This window comes from Leptonychotes weddellii, chromosome 7, assembly GCF_054177405.1.
Source record: "Leptonychotes weddellii isolate Sample4059 chromosome 7, ASM5417740v2, whole genome shotgun sequence".
In the NCBI taxonomy this organism is placed as follows: domain Eukaryota; kingdom Metazoa; phylum Chordata; class Mammalia; order Carnivora; family Phocidae; genus Leptonychotes; species Leptonychotes weddellii.
Genome location: NC_138375.1, coordinates 69,024,758 through 69,050,410, shown reverse-complemented (window position 1 = coordinate 69,050,410; position 25,653 = coordinate 69,024,758). Strand labels below are relative to the sequence as shown.

Below are 25,653 nucleotides of genomic sequence, written 5' to 3'. Positions count from 1 at the left end.
CATTATTTAGAAATGAAATATTAATGATAAGCCATAGGTATTTTATGTAACAAAATGTGTGCGTGTGTGTGTGTAACTAGAGTTACTTTGGATAAATTCTATTAATTTAAAAAATTTCACCAAAGATATTTACTTTCAATTGCACAAATAATTGTTGGAGAGCTGTATAAATTGAGGACAATTAAGATAATGAATAAAGTGGATTTTTAGCTGGGACTTGAAAAATGGACAGTTACCCAACTGTAGAAGGTTTTGGAACCATGAGAAAAAGATAAGACTTTTGTATGTAATGATGAGGGCTGTTACCTATTAGGCAAAGTAGGCACAATGCCTAAGGCCCACAATACTTTAAGAGCCCCTTTAAATGTTTTAGTTATAGTGCCTCCTAAAATTAAAGGAAAACTGAACATAATAATAATGAATAAATAATAATGAATCCAGCTGGGATCATGCTTGTCTTCATACCAATGAAGTTTTACACTATTTTTTTTTTTAAGTGAGGGAAGGGGCTTACAACAGCAGAAGAGTCTAGAGTCAATTAAAGTCACAATGTAGCCCTGAATGAAAATTTGGGGTTGTTGTTGTAGGGTTGATAAATCAAAGAAGATGAATAGGTGATATTTTCTAAGAAGAATTAAACAAAGTTTGGTGATACAGAGACTAGTTATAAACTTATTAATCTACTGAAAATATTCTAACTTTAAAAAAAATAATAAATTCACCAGAAATATGGAACTAGGTTACTAGTTAAAGAATAAGAGGAAACAAAGATGACTTGAATTTGAGTGATTCATAAAATCATGATCCAAAATCATGTTGGCTTCTTTGGGGCAGTTGTTATGTGATTACTAGATATGTTAAATAACAAATGGAAATATCCAAATATTCAAATTGCAATTAATTCATTCCACCATATTCTTTTTAGTGCCCATGTGTCAAACACCATTCTAGGTGCTGGGAAAACACAGTAAGCAATACAATAGAACTCCCTGCCATCATATAGATAACTTGGATGAGACAGGTAATTAAAAAAAAAAACAAAAACACTTTATAATGAAACACATGGTGACATATACTTTGGAGAAAAAAATAAAGCAAGGAAAAAAATATAGGGATTATAGAAGTGAATTTAGCATGATTAGGGAATGCCTTGGTGATACAGTGATATTTGAGCAGAGATTTGAAGAAGGTAAGGAAGTGAATCATGTGGTTTCCTGAAAAAAGTATATTCCAGTCAGGGAAAAAAAAAAAAAAAAAAACCTCAGAAACTGAAAAGCCTTGGGTTGTGCAAGTAAGGGGAGGGGCAGAGAGGGAGGGAGAGAATCTCAGACTCCCCGCTGAGTGAGGAGCCTGACATAGGTCTGATCTCACAACCCTGAGATCATGACCTGAGCTGATTTTCTACTAGGCCTTTTTATTATCTTAACCCAGTCAGAAGCCAAGGAAGCTCTCATCCTATAGTTCAGTCTCCTTGAACAATGAGGAATGTAGAGAACAGTGAAAAATAGACCTGGAGATTAGACAAAAGATAAATGCATAATAAATGGTTGCAGACAATAGAACCTGGGCTGACAAAGGGGAAAATGAAAATATGAAGAAGGCTTAGTGAGTAAATGGTAGAATCAAGATATTAGGCCCTGGAAGGGTTGAAGGATTGTGGAGTAATATTGAAAGTAATATAACCAAAATGCCAAAAGTTACATTAAAATGAAATAGTAAAATATATTCAATTCAAATAATAAAAAAAAGAAGAAGTTGGATCTAAATCCACTATATCAATAATTACAAAAAATTTCAGTAGTCAAAAACTCCAATTAAAAGAGATTAGCAGATGGGCACCTGGGTGGCTCAGTTGGTAAAGCATCCAACTCTTGATTTCAGCTCAGGTCATCATCTCAGGGTTGTGAGATCAGACCCAAGGTAGGCTCCTTACTCAGCAGGGAGTCTGAGATTCTCTCCCTCCCTCTCTGCCCCTCTCCCCACTTGCACACACTCTCTCTCTCTTTCAAATAAATAAGTATATCTTTAAAAAAAAAAAAAAGAGATTAGCAACACTGAAGAAAAAGCAAAACCATATTACATGCTGGCTATAAGAAACACTTTAAATGTAGACACAAATAGTTGGAACATAAAATGATAGAAATAAGATACACATGGAATCTGTCAGCAAGAGAAAGCTAAAGTGACTATTTAATGGGCACCTGGGTGGCTGAGCCAGATAGGTATCTGCCTTCAGCTCAGGTCATGATCCCAGGGTCCTGAGATTGAGTCCCGCATTGGGGAATCCATGGGGCGCTCCATGGGGAGCCTACTTCTCCTGCTGCCCCTGTCTCTCCGTCTCTCATGAATAAATAAATAAAAATGTTTAAAAAATTAAAATAATTTAAAAATAAAATGTAGATATTAAGACAAAGACAATTACCAGAGATGGAAAAAGACACTTTATAAAGATGAAAAGAACTCAGTAATAAGATGCAACAATTATCAATGTATATACACATAACAGTCTAAACATACATGAAGCTGAAACAAAGAGAGAAATAGACAATTGTAAAATTTTATTGGGAGATAAAATAATTGGCTTATAATTAAGAAAAAAACAAATACAAGTAAGACTCATGGATGATCGACATAATTCACCTAATAGCAAGAACTTTAAAATAGTGATGATTAATAATTTCCAGGAAATAGAGGGGGAAATGGATAAAATATTTTAAATTATGTGGAATTTCACCAGGAGTTTGGATCCTACAAAAACATAAATGTTAGAACTGGAAAACATGGTGACTAAACACAGCGAAAAGGCCTATTTGTAGTGGGTGTGGGGCAGAATTCTAAGATGCCACCTAAGATTCCCACCCCCTATTGCATAAGCCTGCATGATTCTGAGGACTATGAATTGATGAAATTTTCTCTCCTTACTAAATTATATTATGTGATATAGATGACTGTAAAAGAGAGAGGATAAACCTCATCTAACTAGGTGAGCCTTAAAAAGTACTGGGATTTTTCTGAAATTAGAGATTCAAAGCATGTGACATAAGTGATCATCTGTTGCTAGCCTTGAAGACAAAGAGAATCATGCAGTAAAGAATGTGGGTAGCCTCTAAGAGCTAAAATTGGTCCTCAGTTGACAGCTAGCAAGGAAACAAAGACCTCATTTTTTACATCCCCAAGCAACTGAATGGCCAATAACCTGAATGAACTTGGAAGCAGATTCTTCCCCAGAGCCTCCAGAAAGGAGCACAGCCCAGCCAATACCCTAATTTCAGCCTGTGACACTCAACAGAGGACCCAATCATGGCATCTGGACATATGACCTTAGAACTGTGAAATAAATAGAATTATTTAAAGACACTAAGCCTGTGTAATTTGTCAGGTAGCAATAGTAAATTAATACATGGTTCCCCATTTTCCCCAAAAAAGAGAAGAGAGAGTAAGGGAGAAACAACAGCTGAGAATTTTCAAACAGATTCACATAAATCTACAGACTAAAGATGTTCTGTGAAAACCAAGCAAAATAAATGTAATGAAAATCCAATCTAGGCCTATCAAAGTAAAACTGCTGAAAATCAAAAACAAAGAGAAAATCTTAACAGCCACCAAGCAGTAAGAGATATAAGACAATCAAATGGTGTCTTTTAAATGCCAAAGTGGCAGGGTTGGGCGTGGGCAAATCACTGCCAATATAGAATTCCAGACCCAGTAAAACAGGTTTTTGTTTTTTTTTTTCAAAAATGACGGTGAAATATGGTTCTTCAGGAAGAAAGAAAGTAAGCTCATATGAAAACATGGAAATGCAAGGAAATGGGTAAATGTAAGTGTATATTGATTTTACAAAACAACAATAACAGTATATGTCATTTAAAATACATGAAGAAATACAGTATATGATAAAAATAACACTAAGGTGGGAAGTGAGTAAATGAAGTTAAAATATTCTAAGGATGTGTCAATGAAAGGAGACTCTGAAGCCTGGCTTCTTGTAATTCTTAATATTTTGGGTGAGATTACATCTCCCTCCATAGATAATTAGAATGAGGCTTCTATTGTAATAGAGCAACCTTTGGGAAAAGCACCATGATCCTGATATTTAAAATGAAAGCTGTATCAGCTAGAAAAGAACTAGTCTCAGTGACGAGATCATGAAGTAAAGCCCAAGATTTCTCTAATATCTATATTAAGGAAATTTGAAGATCTTTGGTAGCACAGATAGGACAAATGCATGTGGGTGTCAATGAGACAAAACTGCCCAGGAATGTTAGCAGTATGAAGAAGAGATACCTATTTTCAGTTTTAGTAAGGCTCTAATTTTCTATAGAAATTTAGAAATCTTCAGAGGTAAAGTATTTTCTACCACTCAAACTTTTGTATGAGTTAATTGAAGAACATCCGATTCTAATTCACTTTTACTCTGATGTTTTAAATACAAACATTTAATCAGAATTATTTCAGAGCTAAAAAATATTTTTTAACTAGGCTCCACGCCCAGTGTGGAGCCCAACATGGGGCTTGAACTCACACCCCTGAGATGGAGACCTGAGCTTGAGATTAAGACCCAGACAGTTAACCAACTGAGCCACCCAGGTGCCTAATCAGAATTATTTCAAAGTTGACGTGTTTTGATTGAAAAAATATTTTCAATGGAGGGAATTCCATTAACATCATTTAGATACATAATTACTTTTTACATATACTGTTCCTTTTATTTAATTATCATTTAATAAAATTATTTATATTGGTATCAATTCTTCCCCATTTGAAATTAAAGCATATTTTATCTATTAATTAGTTCGATCCATATCAAATTGTATTAATCATTAATCATCTATTAATCATTCCATCCATATCAAATTGTATTAATCAAATTGCATTAATTAGCTTCTGCTAGTTTCCACTTTCCTTCAGAGCCATTAATTCTATCAAGGCTAATTCTGGATAATTTCTAACAGGTCCAATATTTAATATTTGTCAAAAATATTTTATTCTTCTTTCAGTTTTTATTCAGTATCAAATGTTACCACACAGTTTGAGTAACCATTTTGTGGATTCTTTCTATCACTGTTACTCATTGAGTTAATTACTCCTTAGACAAATGCAAGAAAATTATGAAGACTTTTATGAAAAAGAAAAAAATATCCCTAAAATAGGATTCTCTAAAAGGGAATCTCCCAAGAAAGGAAAGAAGGAGCTATCTGGTGGATGGCTGTTTTAGCTCATGAATATCACATGGGATCAAAACACCAAGGTCAAACAATTATGCTTTATACTGTGGTGAAAACATGAGCATTTAAAAAGGTCATTTATGGGGTGCCTGTGTGGCTCAGTTGGTTAAGCGACTGCCTTCAGCTCAGGTCATGATCCTGGAGTCCTAGGATCGAGTCCCACATCGGACTCCCCACTCGGCGGGGAGTCTGCTTCTCCCTCTGACCCTCCCCTCTCTCATGCTCTGTCTCATTCTTTCTCTCTCAAATAAATAAATAAAACCTTTAAAAAAAGGGTCATTTATTTATTTTAAATTAAAATGGTGAGAGAAAGTTAGTAGGAGTATAAAGTAAGATTTTCCATAAGATAATAAATTGCTGAAGAGAGGTAAAGGACATATAGGAGTTCATTATGCTTTTCTATTTTCTATTACATTTAAAGTTTTCCACAGCAACATATTTTAAAGATTTTAAGTATCATTTAAAATATATCCTGTAACATTTAATAAGAAATATTTTTAAAGGGTATGCAATCTTTTTTATATTGATATTCATTAAAAACAACTGAAGATATATTATTAAATCATATACTAGTGAAAACCTGACTATGAGGAACTGGAGTTGGTCAGGTATGCTAATATCTTTTAAAAAAAAGGTGATCATACAGATACAGATAATAATAATACATCATATTATTATGTAGGTGCATAAATAACAAAGGACTTTATTGCTTGCTATGGGGGTGGCATAATGCCCATTGGTCAGGATAAATAAAGCTCTCTGTTGCTCTCTCCCCCTCACAAAGACCAGCCAGAAAAGATGAGAGAGAAATACAGAGTTTTTAAAGACTGTGTCCCTACTTTGGTGCCACTCAAAAGGAAGAAGCTGAAGTTATAGTGCATTATTTAGCTAAACGCAGATTTATGCAACTTTGGACATAAGAAAATTAACCTGGAGTCAAATAAGTAACAGAGTAGTCAACACTACATGCCAAAATAAGAACATGTCTCTCGAGGTTGGTAGAAGGCCTAGGGAAATAAGGAATTCTGATGGTTATGGCCCAAATATGAGGAAACAGGGAAATTTTAAAATGAGTCCTGACAGATGTAAATGGCAAAAGACAAACATATATTCAATCGTAAGTCATTTGTATTGCTGCCATATAAATCTTCTCTTACCTTTCTAGGAAGTCTGATATGCTTATAAAGGCCTTGTATGTATGGTAATCTCTGGCACACAATAAAGGGACTGATTTTCCCATCTGAGTTAATGTGGACAGAAATAGAAACAGCAAGAAAGTGTAGTATAGATACTTTTAATTCCTCAGAAGAAGAAAAAACTGAGTGAAAGGTGAACAGAAGGATAGTACTGGTCAACCCAATGCTGTGAGAAAGACTGTGGTTCAAGATTTTGGTGTGGATGGGTGCTGCAGATAGGTAGGGGAGAACCAAAATAAATGACATAAGTAGAAGATAAAATATTCTCTTAAATTGCTTCTTTCAACTTTGCTACTGCAAGAGGTAGATAGTAACCTATTGCTTTTAAACTATAAAATTGGGATGATGGAATACATGGATGCATTTTTTTATTCAAGTATAATTAACATAGTGTTATTTTAGTTTCAGGTGTACAATATAATGATTCAACAATTCTATATGTTATTCGGTGCTCATCCCAATAAGTGTACTCTTCATCCCCTTCACCTATTTCACCCGTCCCCCCACCAACTCCATTCTGGTAACCATTACATTGTTCTCTATAGTTAAGAGTCTATTTTTTTTGTCCTTTTTTTCTTGACTGTTTTGTTTCTTAAATTCCACATATGAATGAAATCATATGGTATTTGTCTTTCTCTGGCTGACATCTCACTTAGCATTATACCTCTACATTCATCCATATTGTTGCAAATAGCAAGATTTCACTTTTTATAGCTGAGTAATATTCCATTGTATGTGGGTATACATATATATTTACACATACACTCACTTTGTGTGTATACACACACACATATATGAGTATACACACACACACACATCTTTTTTATCCATTGATCTATGGATGGACACTTGGGTTGCTTCCATATCTTAGCTATTGTAAATAATGGCACAATAGACATAGGGGTGAATACACTTTTTCCAATTAGTGTTTTCATTTTCTTTGGGTAAATATGCAGTGGTAAAATTACTGGATCATATGGTAATTCTATAATTAATTTTTTGAGGAAGCTCTATACTCTTTCCACAATGGCTGCATCAATTTACATTCCCACCAAAAGTGTATGAGGGTTCCTTTCATTCCACATACTTGCCAACACTTGTTATTTCTTATGTTTCTTGTTTGAGCCATTCTGACAAGTGTAAGGTGATATATCATTGTGGTTTTGATTTGCATTTCCCTGATGATGAGTGATGCTGAGTATGTCACATGTCTATTGGCCATCTGTATGTCTTCTTTGGAAAAATGTCTATTCATGTCCTCTGCTCATGAATAAGCCTGGTTTTTTTGGTGTTGAGTTGTGTTATTAATCCCTTATCAACTATATCCTTTGCCAATATCTTTTCCCATTCAGTATGTTGCCTTTTTGTTTTGTTGATGGTTTCCTTCACTGAGCAAAAAACTAATTTTGATGTGGTCCCAATAGTTTAATTTTCCTTTGCTTCCCTTGCCAGAGGAAACATATCTATAAAAATGGCTGATTTCTATACATGATGTCAAAGAAATTACTGTCTATGTTTTCTTCTAGGAATTTTATAGTTTCAGGTCTCACATTTAATCCATTTTAGTTTACTTTTGTATATGGTGTTAAAAAGTGGTCCAGTTTCATTCTTTTGCATATAGTTGTCCAGTTTTCTCAACACCATTTATTGATGAGATCAACTTCTTCCCACTGCATATTCTTGCCTTCTTTGTCATAGATTAACTGACCATAAAGGTGTGGGTATATTTCTGGATTCTGTTCTATTCCATTGATCTATTTGTCCATTTCTGTGCAAGCAGCACACTGTTTTTATGACTACAGCTTTGTACTATATCTTGAAATCTGGGATTGTGTTTTGTTCTTCTTTTTCAAAATTGCCTTGGCTATTTGGGGTCTTTTGTAATTCCATACAAATATTAGGATTATTTGTTCTAGTTCTATAGAAAGTGCTGTTGGCATTTTGGTAAGGATTGCATTAAATCTGTAGATTTCTTTGGCTAGTATGGACACTTAAAAAATATTGGTTATTCCAAACCATGAGCAGAAATATCTTTCCATTTGTTTGTATTGTCTTCAATTGTTGTTATCAATGTTTTATAGTTTTCAGAGTATAGGTCTTTTACCTTTTTGGTTAAGTTTATTAGCAGGTATTCTATTTAGTGCAATTATAAATGGGATTTCTTTCTTAACTTCTCTTTCTACTTCATTGTTAGTGTATAGAAATGCAACAGACTTCTGTATGTTAATTTTGTGTCCTGTGACTTTACTGAATTCATTTATCAGTTCCAGTAGTTTTCGGGTGTAGTCTTGAGGATTTTCTATATGTAGTTTCACATCATCTGAACATAGTGAAAATTTTACTTCTTCCTTACCAATTTGAGTGATTTTTCTTTTCTTGTCTGATTGTTGTGGCTGGGACTTCCAATACTGTGTTGAATAAAAGTGGTGAAAGTGGACATCTTTGTCTTGTTCCTGATCTTAGGGGAAAAGCTCTTAGTTTTTCACCACTGAATATGATGTTAGGTGTGGGTTTTTCATATATGGTCTTTATTATGTTGAAGTATGTTCGCTCTAAACCTACTCCATTGAGGGTTTTTATCATGAATGGATGTTGTACTTTGTCAAATGCTTTTCTGCATCTATTGAGAAGATCATATGGTTTTAATCCTTTCTCTTATTGATGTGATGTATCACACTGATTGAATTGTGAATATTGAATCACCTTTGCAATCCAGCAATAAATCCCACTTGATTGTGGTGAATGACTCTTGTAATATTTTGTTGCTTTCAATTTGCCAATATTTTGTTCAGGATTTTTGTCTCTATGTTAGTCAGAGATATTGGCCAGTAGTTCTCTTTTTTTGTAGTATTTTTATCTGGTTTTGGTTCAGGGTAATACTGGACACATTGAATGAATTTGGAAGTTTTCCTTCCTCTTCTATTTTTTGAAAATTTTAAGAATAGGCATTCACTTTTCTGCAAATGTTTAGTAGAACTCACCTGTGGAGCCATTTAGTCCTGGACTTTTTTGGGGGGGGGAGTTCTTTTTTTTCCCTAGTTCTCATTTAAATTCTAGTTGGTTAACATACAGTGTAGTATTAGTTTCATGTGTTGAATTTAGTGAGGCAACACTTACATATAACACTCAGTGCTCATCACAAGTGCCCTTCCTAATCCCCATCACCCACTCAACCCATCCCCCTGCCCACCTCTCCTCTAGTAACCATCAGTTTTTTCTCTATATAATTATGGATTCAATTGTATTGCCAGTAATTTGTCTGTTCAAATGTTCTATTTCTTCCTGATTCAGTTTTCGGAGGTAATATCTTCCTAGTAATTTCTCCATTTCTTCTAGGTTATACAATTTGTTGGCATATATTTTCTATAATATTCTCTTATAATCCTTTGTGGTGTATAATTTCTTACAATTTCTATGATGTCAGTTGTTATTTCTTTTGTTTAATTTCTATTTATTTGAGTCCTCTCTCTCTCTCTCTCTCTCTCTGGTGACTCTGGATAAAGGTTTATCAATTTCCTTGATCTTTTCCAAAAAACAGCTCCTGGTTTCATTAATCTGTTCTATTGTTTCTTTAGTTTCTATTTATTTCTAACCCTTATTGTTTGCTTTCTTCTACTGACTTTGGGTTTTGTTCTTCTTTTTCTAGCTCCTTTAGGTGTAAGGTTAGGTTGTTTATTTGAGATTTTTCTTGCTTCTTGAGGTAGGCCTATGTTGCTATGATCTTTCCTCTTAGAACAGTTTTTGCTGCATCCCAAAGATTTCAGATCTTTATTTTCATTTCTCTCCATGTAATCTTTTTATTTCCACTTTGATTTCTTGGTTGACTCATTTATTGTTCAGTAGCATATTATTTAATCTCCATGTATGTGTGTTCTTTCCAGATTTTTTCTTATGATTGGTTTCTAGTTTCATACCATTGTGGTCAGAAAAAAATGCATGATATGATTTCAATCTTTTTTTAATTTGTTGAGACTTGTTTTGTGGCCTACAATGTGATTTATTCTGGAGAAGGTTCCACGTGCACTTGAAAAGAACGTGTATTCTTCTGTTTTATGATGGAATGTTCTGAATATATCTGTTAGATCCATCTGTTCCAATGTGTCATTCAAAGCCCCTGTTTCCTTTGTTGATTTTTTTGTCTGATATGTCCATTGATGTAAGTAAAAGTCCCCTACTATTATGGTATTACTATTGATTTCTTCCTTTATGTCTTAATAGTTGCTTTATGTATTTGGGTTCTTCCATATTGAATGCATAAATATTTACAATTGTTTTATGTTCTTGTTGGATTGTTCTCTTTATCATTATGAAGTGTCCTTCTTTGTCCCTTGCTACAGTCTTTGTTTTAAAGTATATTTTGTCTGATATAAGTCTTGCTACCTAGCTTTCTTTTCTCTTCCATTTTCATGATAAATGTTTTTCTATCCCTTCACTTTCAATCTGCATATGTCTCTAGGTCTGAAGTGAGTCTCTTGAGGGCTACATATGGATGGGTCTTGCTTTTTTATCCATTCAGTCATCCTATGTCTTTCATTTGGCATGTGGTCTATTTATAGTTAAAGTAGTTATAGATAGGTATTCCTTTTGTTACTTACTGTCATTTTGTTACTTTTTTTTAATGGTTGTTTTTGTAGTTCTCCATTCCTTTCTTCTCTTGTACTCATTCCCTTGTGGTTTGATGGCTATCTTTAGTGATATCCTTGAATTCCTTTCTCTTCATTTTTGGCATATCTATTTTAGGTTTTTGATTTGTGGTTACCATTAGGTTCATCTATAACACTCTATGCATATAGCCATCAATGTTAAGTTGATAGATACTTAAGTTTTAAACCATTCTAAAAGCACTACATTTTTCTGCCCCCCCCCCATTTTATGTATTATATTTTGCATCCTTTTGTAAATACCTTGACTGATTTTATAGATATAATTGATTTTACTGCTTTTGCGCTTTAATCTCCATCCTGGTTTTATAACTGATTAATCTACTACTTTTATTATGTTTTTATTTACCTGTGAGTTTTTTTCTTTCATAATTTTCTTACTTATTAAGGCATGTTTTAATATAGAAGTATTTTTTCCACCACCAATTCCCATAAGCCCTTTGTATTATGGCCACCTAAAGCAAATATTCTTTTCCTGTTTAAAAAAAATATATATGGGTAAAAAAGCTTTTATAGAGAGCTAGGAGTAAAATGTAAATATCAACTACAAACTGAACATCTTATTAGAGAGGGAGAAGCATAATAAAAATATAATTACCTGGTGACCATTTAATGTTTTGGATTGTGTACAGCCTGCAAAGCAAGGAGAAAAATATCCAGTATTATCTCTTCCACAGATAGCAAAATAAAATGAAGATGAGCATCTACAGTGAGAATTGCAAGGAGCTGTCAGGTTTCCCAACTGTCCTGTTCTGTAAAAAAAGAAATTTTATGTAATTATACCACAGTATTATTCTTATTAATGTATATATATCAATGAAATCCATAAAAATATGATTATTGAAATATTTCTTTTTAAGAGGTTTATTGAAGTATACTCATATATATAATAAAGTATACAACTTGAATTTTTTTATATATGTATACACTTGTGAAATCATCACCACCATCACCACAATCTTGTTAACAAACATAATCATCACCCCCAAAATTTCCTTGTGTCCCTTTGTAATACCTCTGTCCCCTGGCATCTGCTAATGTATTTTCTGCCATTATTCATTAATTTGAATTTTATAGCATTTTAGAAATGGAATCATACAGTATGTACACTTCTTTGTCTGGCTTCTTTCATGCAGTTATTCTTTATATGGTCTTTGTATGTTGTATGTTGTATGTCTTCATGTCTCTTGGGTAAATACTAAGGAGTAGGATCATACAGTAGGTGTTCATGTAACTTTTTGAGAAACTGTCACTTTTCCAATTTGATTGTGCTATTCTATATTACCATCAGCAGTGTATAAGAGTTTCAGTTGCTTTCTACATTCCTCACCAACACTTAGTATAATCAATCTTTTTTTTAAATTTTTTATTTATTCATTTGAGAAAGATTGAGAAAACAAGTGGGGTGAGGTGCAGAGGGAGAAGCAGGCTCCCTGCTCAGGGATGTGGGGCTCAATTTCAGGACCCCGGGATCATGACCTGAACCAAAGGCAGATGCCTAACAAACTGAGCCACCCAGGCACCCCGTTTTTTAATTTTAGTCATTCTAACAAGGATATAGTAGTTTCATATTGTGGCTTTTAATATTCCCTTCCCTGATGGCTAATGATGTTGGTCATCTTTCCATATGCTTATTTCTCATCTGTATATATTTGGTTAAACGTCTGTTCAAACCTTTTGCCCATTTTTATTGATTATTTTCTTATTATTAAGCATTGAAAGTTCTTTATATATTCTGGAAACAAGTTTTCATCAGATATATGATTTTCAAACATCTCCTCACAATCTATGGCTTGTTTTTTCATTCCCTTAACAGGGTCTTTCAAAGAGCAGAAATATTTTATTTTGATGTAGACCAATTAGTCAATGTATTTCTTGATGGATAATGTATTTAGTGCCATTATCTAAGAAAACTTTGCTGAATCCAAGTTTACAAAATATTTTCCTATATTCTTGGTACTTTATATTTTATATTCACATCTACAATCCATTTTAACTATTTTATGTGCTACATGATATGGACCAAAGTTCATTTGCCTACATATAGATGTCTATTTGCTCCATCATCATTTGTTAAAATGACTATATGTTCTTCACTAAATTGCCCATGCATCCTATCAAAAATAAATTATCCATTTATATGTGGGCCTATTTCTGGACTCTCTATTCTTTACACTGATATATTTGTCTATACTTACACCAATGTTATTTTCTTTATTACATTAGCTAATAACTCTTGAAATCAAATAGGGTTGGTCCTCCACTTTTACTCTACATCTTCATCAGAATTGTTTTTGATTTTTCTAGGTCCTTTGTATATCGTATGAATTTAAGTTATTTGTATAGTATCTTTTTAAAAAGAAAGCTTGTTGGGATTTTGATTGTGATCACATTGAATACATACATCAATGTGGGGAGGATTAACTTCTTAAAATATTGAGTCTTCCAACCCATGAACACGGGATATCTCTCTATTTTAAAATTTAGGTCTTTAATTTAGTACAGGAATATTTTGTAGTAATTATGAATGGGGCTTTCACATCTTACATTATATTACCCTTAAGTATTTCTTCTTCTTGATACTACTGCTAATGGCATTTTTGTATTATCAATTTCTAGTTGTTTGTAGGTAGTATATAAAAACACCATATTTTCTTGTATAATGATCTTTTCTTCTACAGTATTTCTTTTTTCTTAATACTGTTAACAGTGTTATTTTTGACACTAATTTCTGCTTATTTGTAGGTTGTATGTAAAAATATTGTAAATTCCTGCATGTTGATCTTGTGTCCTACAAACTTGCTAAACTCATTTTTTTTAAGATTTTTTTTTTTTTATTTGACAGAGAGAGAGCGAGAGAGAGCACAAGCAGGGGGACGACAGAGGGAGAGGAGAAGCAGGCTCCCCGCTGAGCCAGATGCAGGGCTCGATCCCAGGACCATGGGATCATGACCCAAGCCTAAGGCAGACGCTTAACCCACTGAGCCACCCAGGCGCCCCTAAACTCATTTTTTAAATTATAGTGGGTTTTCAATTTTCTGTATAGACAATTGTTGTCACCCTCAAATAAACACAATTTTACTTCTACTTTTCTTATCAGGATGCTTTTTCTTTCTTTTTCTTACAGTATTGTAACAGCTAGAACATCCACAATGATGTTAATATAGAAGTACTGAAAGTAGGTATCTTTATTATACCCCTGGTCATTCAATGTGTCATCATTGTCTTAGTCTGCTCAGACTCCTGTAACAAAATATCATAGCTTGGGTAGCTTAAACAACAAATATTTATTTCACACAGTGTCTGGTGTGTTCCTTTCCCAGATTACAGACCATCACCCTCTCAGTGTATCCTCACATGGCAATTTGAGGGAAGTCTTTGGTTTATTCCCCTTCTTATAAGGACACTAATCTCCATCATCGGGGGATGGTGGTCAACCCTCAGGACCTTATCTAAACCTAATGATCTCCTTAAGGCTCCACCTCCTAACACTATCACATTGGACATTAAGGCTTCAACATATGAATTTAGTAGGAGGGTAAACACATTCATTCCATAATAATCACTAAGTATAGTGTTAGCTGTATATTTTCATAGTTCCCTTCTATTTCTAGTTTCCTAGTTTATGAGGAATGGATGTTGCACTTTATCATGGAGATTTTTGGCATCTACTGTGATTATGGTTTTTTTCATTTTTAGTTTATTAATATGTGGATTATATCGATTGACTTTCAAATGTTAAAGCAACCTTGCATTCTTTTGATAAATCTTGCTCGATCATAATTTATTTCCCTTTTAATATACTATTCGGTTCAATTTGCCAGAATTTTGTTAATAGTTTTTGAATCTATGTTCATGAGAAAAATAGGTCTATAGTTTTCTTTTCTTACAATGTCTTTTGTCCAGTTTTGATATAAAGATAATGCAAGTTTCATAGAATAAGTTGGAAAGTATACACTCTTTTTCAATTTTCTGGAGGAATTTGTATAAAGTCAGATATTGTTTAAATATTTGGTTTAGTTCTCCAGTAAAACCATTTGGGCCTGGAATTTTTTCAGAAAATATTTAAGTACAAATTTGATTTACTTACTAGACACATATTTTTTTTTTTCTTAAATGAGTTTGTGTCTTTTGAAGGATTTACCCATTTCATGGAGGCTGTCAGATTTATGGGCATAAAGTTGTTTATAACATTACCTTACTATCCTTTTAATATTGGTGGAATCTATAAAAACATCACATCAAAACTCTAACTCTTGATATTGGTAGTTTTCTCTGTCTAGAGGTTTAGCAATTTTATCAATCTCCTCAAAATTTGACCTGATTATACTTCCTCCATTGTTTTTCTCATTTCTACTTCATTGATTTCTGTTTTAATCTCAATCGTTTCCATTCTTGTACTTACTTTGGGATCAATATGCTTTGATGTTTCTAGTTTATTAAGGTAGAGGCAAGTGTCATTGGTTTGAGACTTTTTTCTTTTCTAATTAGGTTATATACATTTTCCCTTAAGTACTATCTTAGCGATATTCTATAAGTTTTGTTACTTGTGTTTTCATTTTCATCCACTTCAAAATACTTTACAATTCTTCTTCTGAAGAAATTATTTGAACACAAGTTATTTAGAAATCTGTTATTGAGTTTCCAAATGTTTGGGGCTTTTTCAGAAATCTGTTTTTAATTAATGTAGTTCTAATTTAATTTCATAATGGTCAGAAATTTTAATTCCATTATATGACTTAATCCTTTAAATTTACGAGACTTGCTTTACAGAATATGGTTTACTTTGGGTTTCCTGTGCTTTTAAAAAGAATGTGAATTCTTTGATAGGTGAAATGTTCTACAAATGTCAATCATGTCAAGTTGGCTGTTAATGTTATTAATGTTATCCTGAGTTTTTTTGCCTACTTCTATTATTAAGAGAAAAGTATCAAAATATCTGACTATATTTATGGATTTCTGTATTTCTACTTGTAGTGTCTAAGTTTTTGCTTCACATATTTTAAAGCTCTTTGATTAGGCTCATAAACATTAAGAATTGTTTGAATTCTTGATGAATTGACCACTCTATCATTACATAATCACCTACTCTATTCCTGCTAATATCTGCTCACAAATCTACTTGGTCTACTATCATACTCCAGCTTTCTTTAGATTACTGTTAATATGATACATCCTTCCCCATCCTTTTACTCATAATCTACTTGTGTCCATATTTGAAACACATTTCTTTTATACAACATATATAGTTGGGTCTTGCTTTTTTTTAAAAAATCAAATTGGAAATTTTCTGCCTTTTCATTGACATTATATGCAATTACTACTATAATTAGGTTTGAATCTATCCTTTCTGTTCATTTTCCTTTTTATCTTTTCTTTGTTCTCTTTTTTCTTTTTTTGCCTAATTCGAGATTAAACAAATGTTTTTATAAAATTCTATTTTAATTCATGTGTCAGTTTGGCTTATTAGCTGTGACTCTGTTATTTTATGGTGCTTCAGAGTTTATATTATACCATCTTTAACTTAACACAGTTTACCAACATGTGATATATGGCACTTCAAGTAAACCCATATTATGTTTATCTGTTTTAAACAATTATTTTTAAAAAGATTTAAATAAGAAAAAATGCCTATAAATTACCATTTCCTTTGCTCTTCTTTGCTTTGTGTAGTTCATATTCTTACCTGGTATCATTTTATTTCAGCCAGAAAGACTTTTTTTTTTTTTTTAAGATTTTATTTATTTTTTGACAGAGAGAGACATAGCGAGAGCAGGAACACAAGCAGGGGGAGTGGGAGAGGGAGAAGCAGGCTTCCCGCAGAGCAGGGAGCCCGATGTGGGACTCGATCCCAGGACCCTGGGATCATGACCTGAGCCGAAGGCAGACGCTTAACGACTGAGCCACCCAGGCGCCCCAGAAAGACTTTTTTAAACATTTCATGTAGTGTAAGTCTGTTGTTCAAGTATTATTTACATTTTTTATGTGTAAAATTATTTCTCCTTCATTTTTTATAGACATTCTGACTTGGTACAGAATGATTAGTTGACTTTTTTATTTTAGTACTTCTAAAATATTATCCTACTGTCTTCTTATCTGCATTGTTTCTTTTTTTAATTTAAATTCAATTAGCCAAGGTATAGTTCATCATTCGTTTTTTATATAATGTTCAATTATTCATTAGTTGAGTATATCACCCAGTGCTCATCATATCATGTGCCTTCTTTAATGCCCATCACCCAGTTACCCCATCCCCCCACCCACCTCCCTTTTCACAACGCTCTGTTACTCTTATCTTTGGTCATTTGTATATAATGTATTTTTCCCACTCCTCACTGCTTTTAAGATTTTTTTTCTTTAAACTTATTTTGAGCAATTTGATTATTATGTAGCATGGTGTAATTTTCTTCATGTTTCTTGTTCTTGGTTTCCTAGGTCTGTAGGTTTACAGCTTACATGAAATTTTTAAAACTTGAACACAATTTCTTCAACTATTTTTCTTTCCCCAAGGCTCCTCCTTTGGAGACTCCAACTATACAAATGGTTGACCACCTGAAGTTGTCCAACTCATTGATGCTTCATTTTTGTTCATTGTTTTTTTTCTGTTTTCCATTGGATGTTTATTGTTACGAATTTCCAGTTTATTTAATCTTCTGCAATGTTTAATCTGTCTTTAATCTCAAACATAGTATTTTCCTCAATCTTCCTGGTTTTTCATTTCTATATGCTCAACTTGGGTTTTTAAAAATATCTTTCACTGCATGCCTGGGTGGCTCAGTCATTAAGCATCTGCCTTTGGCTCAGGTCATGATCCCAGAGTCCTGGGATCGAGCCCTGCATCAGGCTCCCTGCTCTGCAGAAAGCCTGCTTCTCCCTCTCCCACTACCCCTGCTTGTGTTCCCTCTCTCACTGTGTCTCTCTCTGTCAAATAAATAAATAAAATCTTTAAAAAATATATCTTTTACTTAACTTTTTGAACATATGGAATACTAATATAATAACTGTGTAAACTCTGATAATATTAACATCTGTGTCAGTTATGGGTCAGTTTTAATCAACTGATTTAGCTTCTTATTTTATGGGTAGTATTTTTCTGCTTCTTTGAATTCCTTATAACATTTTACTGGATATTGGACCTTGTAAATTTCAATATTAGATGTTGAATATTTTTGTATTTTTGTGAATATTTTTAAGCTTTATTCTGAAATGCCGCTAATTTACTCAGAAACACTTTTATCTTTCTTAGTTGATAGGCAGAGTTGATAGGAAGAGCCAGAGTAGTACTCAGTTTAGAATTAATTATTACCTGCTGCTGAGACAAGATCCTTCTGTTTACATATTGTGATTTTTGAGGTTTCATAGTTTGAGTGATGAGAAAAGGTATTATTCCCAATCCTGTATGAGTGGTGTACACTGTAATTCAAATTCTTTTGGTGAACTTAGACTCAATAACTTTCTTCACACATATCCTAGTTACTATTTTGCTGGGTTCTTAAAGGGGTCTTCTGCAGATATGTCCTCTAGTACACAATCCTGTGAACCCTAGTTTATTGGTCTCTCTGAACCCTCAGCTCAGGGAATCAGCCAGAATCTGTCTCATTCCCATTCCCTGTGCTATGACCTTAAAACTCTACTAAGGCAGTAAGCTGGGGGAATTGCAGGGCTCACCTTGAATGCTTCTCATGTCATGTACCACTGTCCTTCAATGACTGATTCCAATGTCTTGAAAACCACTGTTTCAATTTTTGTCAAATTTTTGGTTGTTTTGGTAGGAGAAGAAATCTGTAATCCCATCTTGGCTGGAAGTGAAAGCCCAGAACAATTTCCAAATATAAATTTAGAATGAAGCCAAAGGGTCTTACTTTATATTATTAATCATTTTAAAAAGTACCTACAGTTCAAAATCATTTTAAATTATTATATTCTGATTTATAAACTATATCTTTGAACAAATTTAGGTCTACAGAATAATTGAGCATACACAGAGTTTCCATATATACCTCTTTCTCCTTCCACACAGTTTCAGCTATTATTAGTAAGTTGCCTTAGTGTGGTACATTTTTTACAATTGAACTTATAACAGTTATTACATTGGTATTCCATATGTTCAAAAGGTCAAGTAGAAGGGATTTTTAAGATTTGATTTATTTGACAGCGAGAGCACGAGCAGGCAGAGTGGGAGAGGGAGAAGAGGCTGCCCACTGAGCAGGGAGCCTAATGCAGGGCTGGATCCCAGGACTCTGGGATCGTGACCTGAGCCAAAGGCAGATGCCTAACTGACTGAGCCACCCAGGCACCCCTAGAAGATATTTTTAAAAGCCCAAATCAAATATGCAATTTTGCCAATAATTTTGCCTTTTCCAGAATGTCTTATAGTTGGAATCATATAATATGTAGCCTCCATACTGCCTTCTTTCACTTAGCAATATATACATATAAGGTTCTTCCATGTCTTTTTGTGAATTGATAGCTCATTTTATCACTGAATAATATTCCATGTATGGTGTACTACAGTTTATCTATTCACCTACAGAAAGGTATGTTGATTGTTTCCAATTTTAGTGATTATGAATGAAGGTGCTACCAACATTCACTGACAGGTTTTTGTGTGAACGTAAGTTTTCAATTCATTTGGGTAAATACCTGAAAGCACAATTGCTGAATTGTATGGCAAAACTATGTTTAGCTATGTAAGAAACTGCCAAACTGCCAAAGTGACTTACCATTTTATATTACCAATGGCAGCAAATGTGAGTCTTTTTTACTCCACATCCTTGCTAGCATTTGGTTTTGTCAGTTTTTTGGATTTCAGCCATTTCAATAGATGTGTAGTGGTATCTAATTGTTGTTTTAAGTTGCAACTCCTTGATGGCTATAATACCAAACATATTTTCATATGCTTATCAGCATCTGTACATCTTCCTTAGTGAGGTGAATGTTCAGACCTTTTGGCCATTTTTAATTGGATTGTTTCTCTGTAAATCGATGAGTTTTAAGAGTTCTTTAAATATTTTGGATATGTCTTGTATCAAATACGAATTTTGCTCCCAATTTGTGCATTGTCTTTTAATTCTATTAACAGTGTCTTTCACAGAGAAAGGTTTTAATTTTAGTGACATTTAACTTATCATTTTTTTCTTTCATACTTCTTTTTTTGGTGTTATGTCACCAAATGTCATCACAAAACCCAAAGTTATCTAGATTTTATCCTATGTTATCTTCCAGAAGTTTTATAGTTTTGTGTTTTATATTTAGGTCTATAATCCATTTTGAGTTAATTTTGATTTAATCTTTGTGAAGCGTGTAAGTCAGTTCTGTCTCTAGATTTTTTCCTTGCTTTTTTTTTCTTTTTTTTTTTTGCATGTGCATGTTCAGTTTTTCTAGCACCATTTGTTGAAAAGATTATCTTGGCTACAGTCCAAGATGATGACATAGGGGTCTCCCGAACTGACCTCCTCCCACGGACACCAAATCTACAGCCACACAGAGAAATTCCCCCTGAAAGAAATCCAAAAACTAGCTGAATACCTCCTATCCATTGGGAAAGTGAGAAAATTCTATCACCCACACTGAAACAGGCAGGAAAACCTGAGACACACTTTTACCATAAACTCTACCCCAGGCACAGTGCCTGATAATCAGGAAGGACCTCCCAACTAGCAACTTCTCCCTAAGTAGTGAAGAGTATGGACCCCACATCTAGTGTGCCAACTTTTAAGACTCACACCTGAGTTGTAGGCACCCAAAACACTTAGCTCCAAAAATCAATGGGGCTTGCATCCACAGATCCATGAGATTGTGGCAAAGAAGAAAACTTTAATGGGCTCTGCAGATTCACCATGGCTATCTCCCCAGGGCTCAGCACAGAAAGAGAAGGCAAAAAATGCTCATCTCTATCTTTGCCTGAAAGAGGCCTATCTGTATAATTTAAAAGTCACTACCTGAGGATCAGGCTTCTAGTTTAACCTGTATCCAGGGACTGATCACAATCCTCCCAGTGAAAGAGCCCCTTGATGGCCTGACTCTGATAACCAACAGGGCTTGCAGAGTTCTATAGTACTGTACCAAACAAAGAAACAGTTCTAACCAGCTATTCCCACAGGGCTCAGTGCAGAGGAAGCAAGCGAAAAACACCCATCTTTCCCATTTTCCCTGAAAGAGGCCTATTTGAATATTTTTAAAAACCAGCTGTCTGAGGGTCAGGTCTCTAATTTAGAAGGCATGTAGGGGTTGACTGCAATCCTCCCCAGAGATCAGGGAAACCATTAGATGTCACCTTTGCCTTCTCATTTCGGCTCACTACAAATTGCCAATGTCTCCCTAGGAGCAGCTTGTACATATGCTGGCATCCCCATTTTTTGTGGCTGCCACCCAAAGGATGGGTCTCAGGATTGTATGGCTCTCATAGCCAAAAGGTCTTGCACTGATGAGTCCCACAGGACCATAGCAGACAAAAAAGCAGTCATTAATGTGCACAGGAGTACCCTCCTGCAGCTATACACTCAACTCCAGCAAAGAGGGAACAGGCAAAAAAAAAAAAAAAAATTAAAAAGGCACAACTCCCAGTTTCTCCCTGGAAGAAACCACCTCAGGCACCCTACTGCCTGAGGGTCTAGCTTCCAATCAGCCTAAATCTAGATATTGACTGTTATTCTCCCCTTTGGGACACTGAGAGATCTAGCACATTTTCAATAGGACCCACTAAGAACAAAGAAGGTAGTTTGGACAATCACAAAAATTTGAGAGACAACCAAGAGCCCAAGCTTGGCTGAATGATAGGTTTCATCTAATTATAATTAAGGTTATAGTTATAGATAAGGTTTATCTGGTTAATATAATTATTAAAAATAAATATAGCTATAAGAATTTGTTAATGGATACAAAGGGTAAAAAGACGTAAATTGTGACATCAAAACATAAAATGTAGGGTGAGAGTAAAAAATTAGAGCTTTGGTATGTGTTCAAGGTTAAGCTGTTATCAGCTTAACAATGATCGTTAAAAATATATTTTATGTAAACCTCCTGGTAACCAGAAACCAAAAACCTATAGTAGACACACAAGAGATAGAGAGAAAGGAATCTGAGCATACCACTGCAGAAAATCATCAAACCACAAGAAGGACAGCAAGAGAAGACAAAAGGAAACAGGAACTACAAGACAGCCAGAAAACAATTAACAAAATGGCAATAAGTACATACCTATCTTTTTATTTTACTTTACTTTACTTTAAATTACTTTAAATGTAATGGATGAAATTCTGCAATCAAAAGACATAGAATGACTGAATGGATAAAACAAAACAAAGCCGATATATATACTGCCTACAAGGGACTCACTTCAGATGTAAGGACACACACAGACTGAAAGTAGAGAGATGAAAAAAGATTCCAGGCAAATGGAAGCCAAAAGAAAGCTGGGGTAGACCAAAAACTGTAATAAGAGACAAATATCATTTTATAATGAAAAAGAATCAATGCAGTAAGAGAATATAACATTTGCAAATATTTATTTATCCAACAGAGGAAAATCTAAATATATAAAGCAAATTTTAGCAGACCTAAAAGGAAAAACAGACAGCAATACAATAATAGTAGGGGACTTAAACACCCTACTTTCAACTAGGATAGATCATCCAGACAGAAAATTGGTAAAGAAACACTGGACTTAAAACTACACATTGGATCAGATGGACCTACAAACATTTACACAATATTGCATCCACAGCAGGAGAATATATATTCTTCTCAAGAACATATGGAACATTCTCCAGAATAGATAATATAGTAGGCCACAAAAGAAGTCTTATTACATTTAAGAGGAGCAGAATCCTATCAAGCATCTTTTTCAACAATAGTATGGAACTAGAAATCAATTTCAAGAAGAAAACTGGAAAATTCACAAATATGTGGAGATTTAAAAACATGCTACTGAACAACAATGGATCAAAGAAGAAATCAAAAGAGAAATTTAAAAAATACCTTGAGATAAATAAAAGTAGAAATGTGACATACCAAAACCTATGGGATGCAGCAAAAGAAATTCTGAGGGAAGTTCACAGCGATAAAAGCCTACATTAGGAAAAAAGAAAGATCTCAAATAAACAACTTAACTTTATACTTCAAGAAACTAGGATAACAACAAACTAAGCCCAAAGTTAGTATAAGGAAGGAAATGACAAAGATCAGAACAGAAATAAATGAAGTAAAGACTAATAAAACAATAAAAAATATCTATGAAACCAAAAGCTGGTTTTTTGAAAAGATAAATGAAATAGATAAACTTTCAGCTAGACTTGCCAAGAAAAAAAAAGGACTTAAACATATGAAATTAGAAAGAGGAGACATCACAAATGACACAACACAAATACAAAAGATCATAAGAGATGACTATGAACAATTACATGCCAACCAATTTTTCTTTCTTGCTTTCATCTTTCCCTCCTTTTTTTTTTTTTTTGCCTACTCTGGTTTTAATTATTTTATGAGATTCTATTTTCTCTCATCTGTTAGAATAGCAATTATACTTTTTATTTTTATTTTTAAAGATTTATTTATTTGAGAGAGAGAGAGCACATATGCATGAGGAGAGGGAGGAGCAGAGGGAGAGAGAGAACCCTCAAGTAGACTGCCTGCCAAACACAGAGCCCGACAGGAGGCTCAATCCTAGGACCCCAAGATCATGACCTGAGCCAAAATCAAGTCAGATGCTCAGCCGACTGAGCTGCCCAGGCGCACCAGCAATTAATTATATTTCTTAAAAATGTTTTAGGAGTTTCCCTAGAATTCCCAGTATACAAGCAAGTTAAGTCTACTTTCAAATAACACCATACCACTTCATGGGTAGTGAAGGTACCTTATAAGAGAATATTCCCAATTCCTCCTTCCTCTTTTATAAGATTTCTGTCATCCATTTCACTATCCACAGACTATAAACACTTAACATCGTATCACCATTATTATTTTGAACACAAGTCCTCAATTATACCAATTAAAAATAAAAATGAAATATTATATCTTCATTTACTCATTCTCTGGTGTTCTTTGATTCTGTACATAAACTCTAATTTCTGACTCATGTCATTTTTCTTTTTTCCAAAGAACTTCTTTAAACATTTCTTGCAAAGTAAGTTACTTGCAAAGCATGTTTCTTCATTCCTTTAGGTGGACTCAAATTTCTGATTCATACCCTCTTTCTTTTTTCTGAAGAAGTTCCTTAAACATTTCTGGCAAAGCAGGTTTACAATTCCCATATTTTTTGTTTATCTGAGAATATCTTCATTTCTACTTCATTTTTGAAGGACACTTTCATTGCACATAGCATTCCAGGTTAATGGTTTTTTTCAGTCTTTTAAATATTTCATTCCATTCTCTTCTTGTTTGTAAGATAAGTCTGAGATAAATAATCCTCAATCCTCTGTCAGTGAGGTTTTGTTTCTTCTGGATTTTGTCACTGTTTCCTGATTCTACAGGTTGAATATAATATGCCTAGTTGTAAATTTTTTTTTTTTTTTTTTTTTTTGCTCCTTCTTGGTGTTCTCTGAGCTTCCCGGATCTGTACTTTGGTGTTTGTTAATTCTGGAAAATTCTCAGCCATTATTACTCACTTCTGTTCCTCTCTGTCCTTCTTTTGGTGTATGTGTTGTACATTTTTTATACCTTTGTAATTGCTGCACAGTTCTTGGATATTCTGTTCATTTTCTTTTCATCTTTTTCTCTGTATTTTTCAGTTTGAGAAGTTTGTATTGACATATCTTCACAGTCATTGATGCTTTCCTCTGTTCTCTCCAGTCTACTGATGGATCCATGAAAGGGATTCTTCATTTCACTTATAGTTTTTGCTTTCTGAAATTTACTTCTGATTTTTTCTTAGAATTTCTATTTCTCTTACATTACATAGTTTTGCTTCTGTGTTGCCCACTTTTTCCCATTAGAGCCCTTAGCATATTAATCATAGCTATTTTATATTCACAGTCTGATCATTCCCAAACCTGTGCCGTATCTGAGTCTGGGTCTGATGCGTGCTGTGTTTTTTCAGTTTGCATGTTTTCTTGCCCTTAGAATAGCTTGTAATGTGTTTGTTCAAAGTCAGACATCATGTATCATGTTAACAAAAACAGAGGTAAATAGGCCTTTTAGTATTTTTAAAAACCTTTTAGGTTTTTATGTTTATCTGTCTAGGAGTTAGGCTGTGTTTACAGTTTGTTGTAGCTATAGGTGGCAGAGACCTCAGTTTTTCCCATGGTATCCTCATTCTGTCTTCCTGGTTGTCTTTGGGTTTCCCTGGAATCTTGTTATTAAAGAGAGTGTGCCTTGCAGCTCTCTCAGCTGTGCTTCTCTGTTATAACACTGGATATCTATTGGTGTGGTGGTAAGATATTGTTGAGGGAAATCATTCTATAATCTTACAATTAAATCTTAGACTTTGTGTCTCTTTCCACCCCCGTGCACCTGAGTCTCTAAGCTGTGACCTTCAGAAGCTTTTCTTAGCTTTTTTTCTCCCTTCCCTTATGTTAGACAGGAAGGTTAGAGAAGGATTGATTTGTCTGATTGCCTTCCTTTTTTTTTTTTTTT

At 33.9% G+C, this 25,653-nt stretch overlaps 1 protein-coding gene across 1 annotated transcript in view; it reads right to left on the bottom strand.

The window, feature by feature from the left end:
• The window catches only part of SLCO6A1 (solute carrier organic anion transporter family member 6A1), a 114,135-nt gene that overhangs the window by 45,867 nt on the left and 42,615 nt on the right, over positions 1-25,653 (bottom strand). Inside the window, exon 9 of the mRNA XM_006727798.2 lies at positions 11,681-11,834. Coding sequence (XP_006727861.1) covers positions 11,681-11,834 — 154 coding nt within the window. The remainder of the gene's footprint in view (positions 1-11,680; positions 11,835-25,653) is intronic.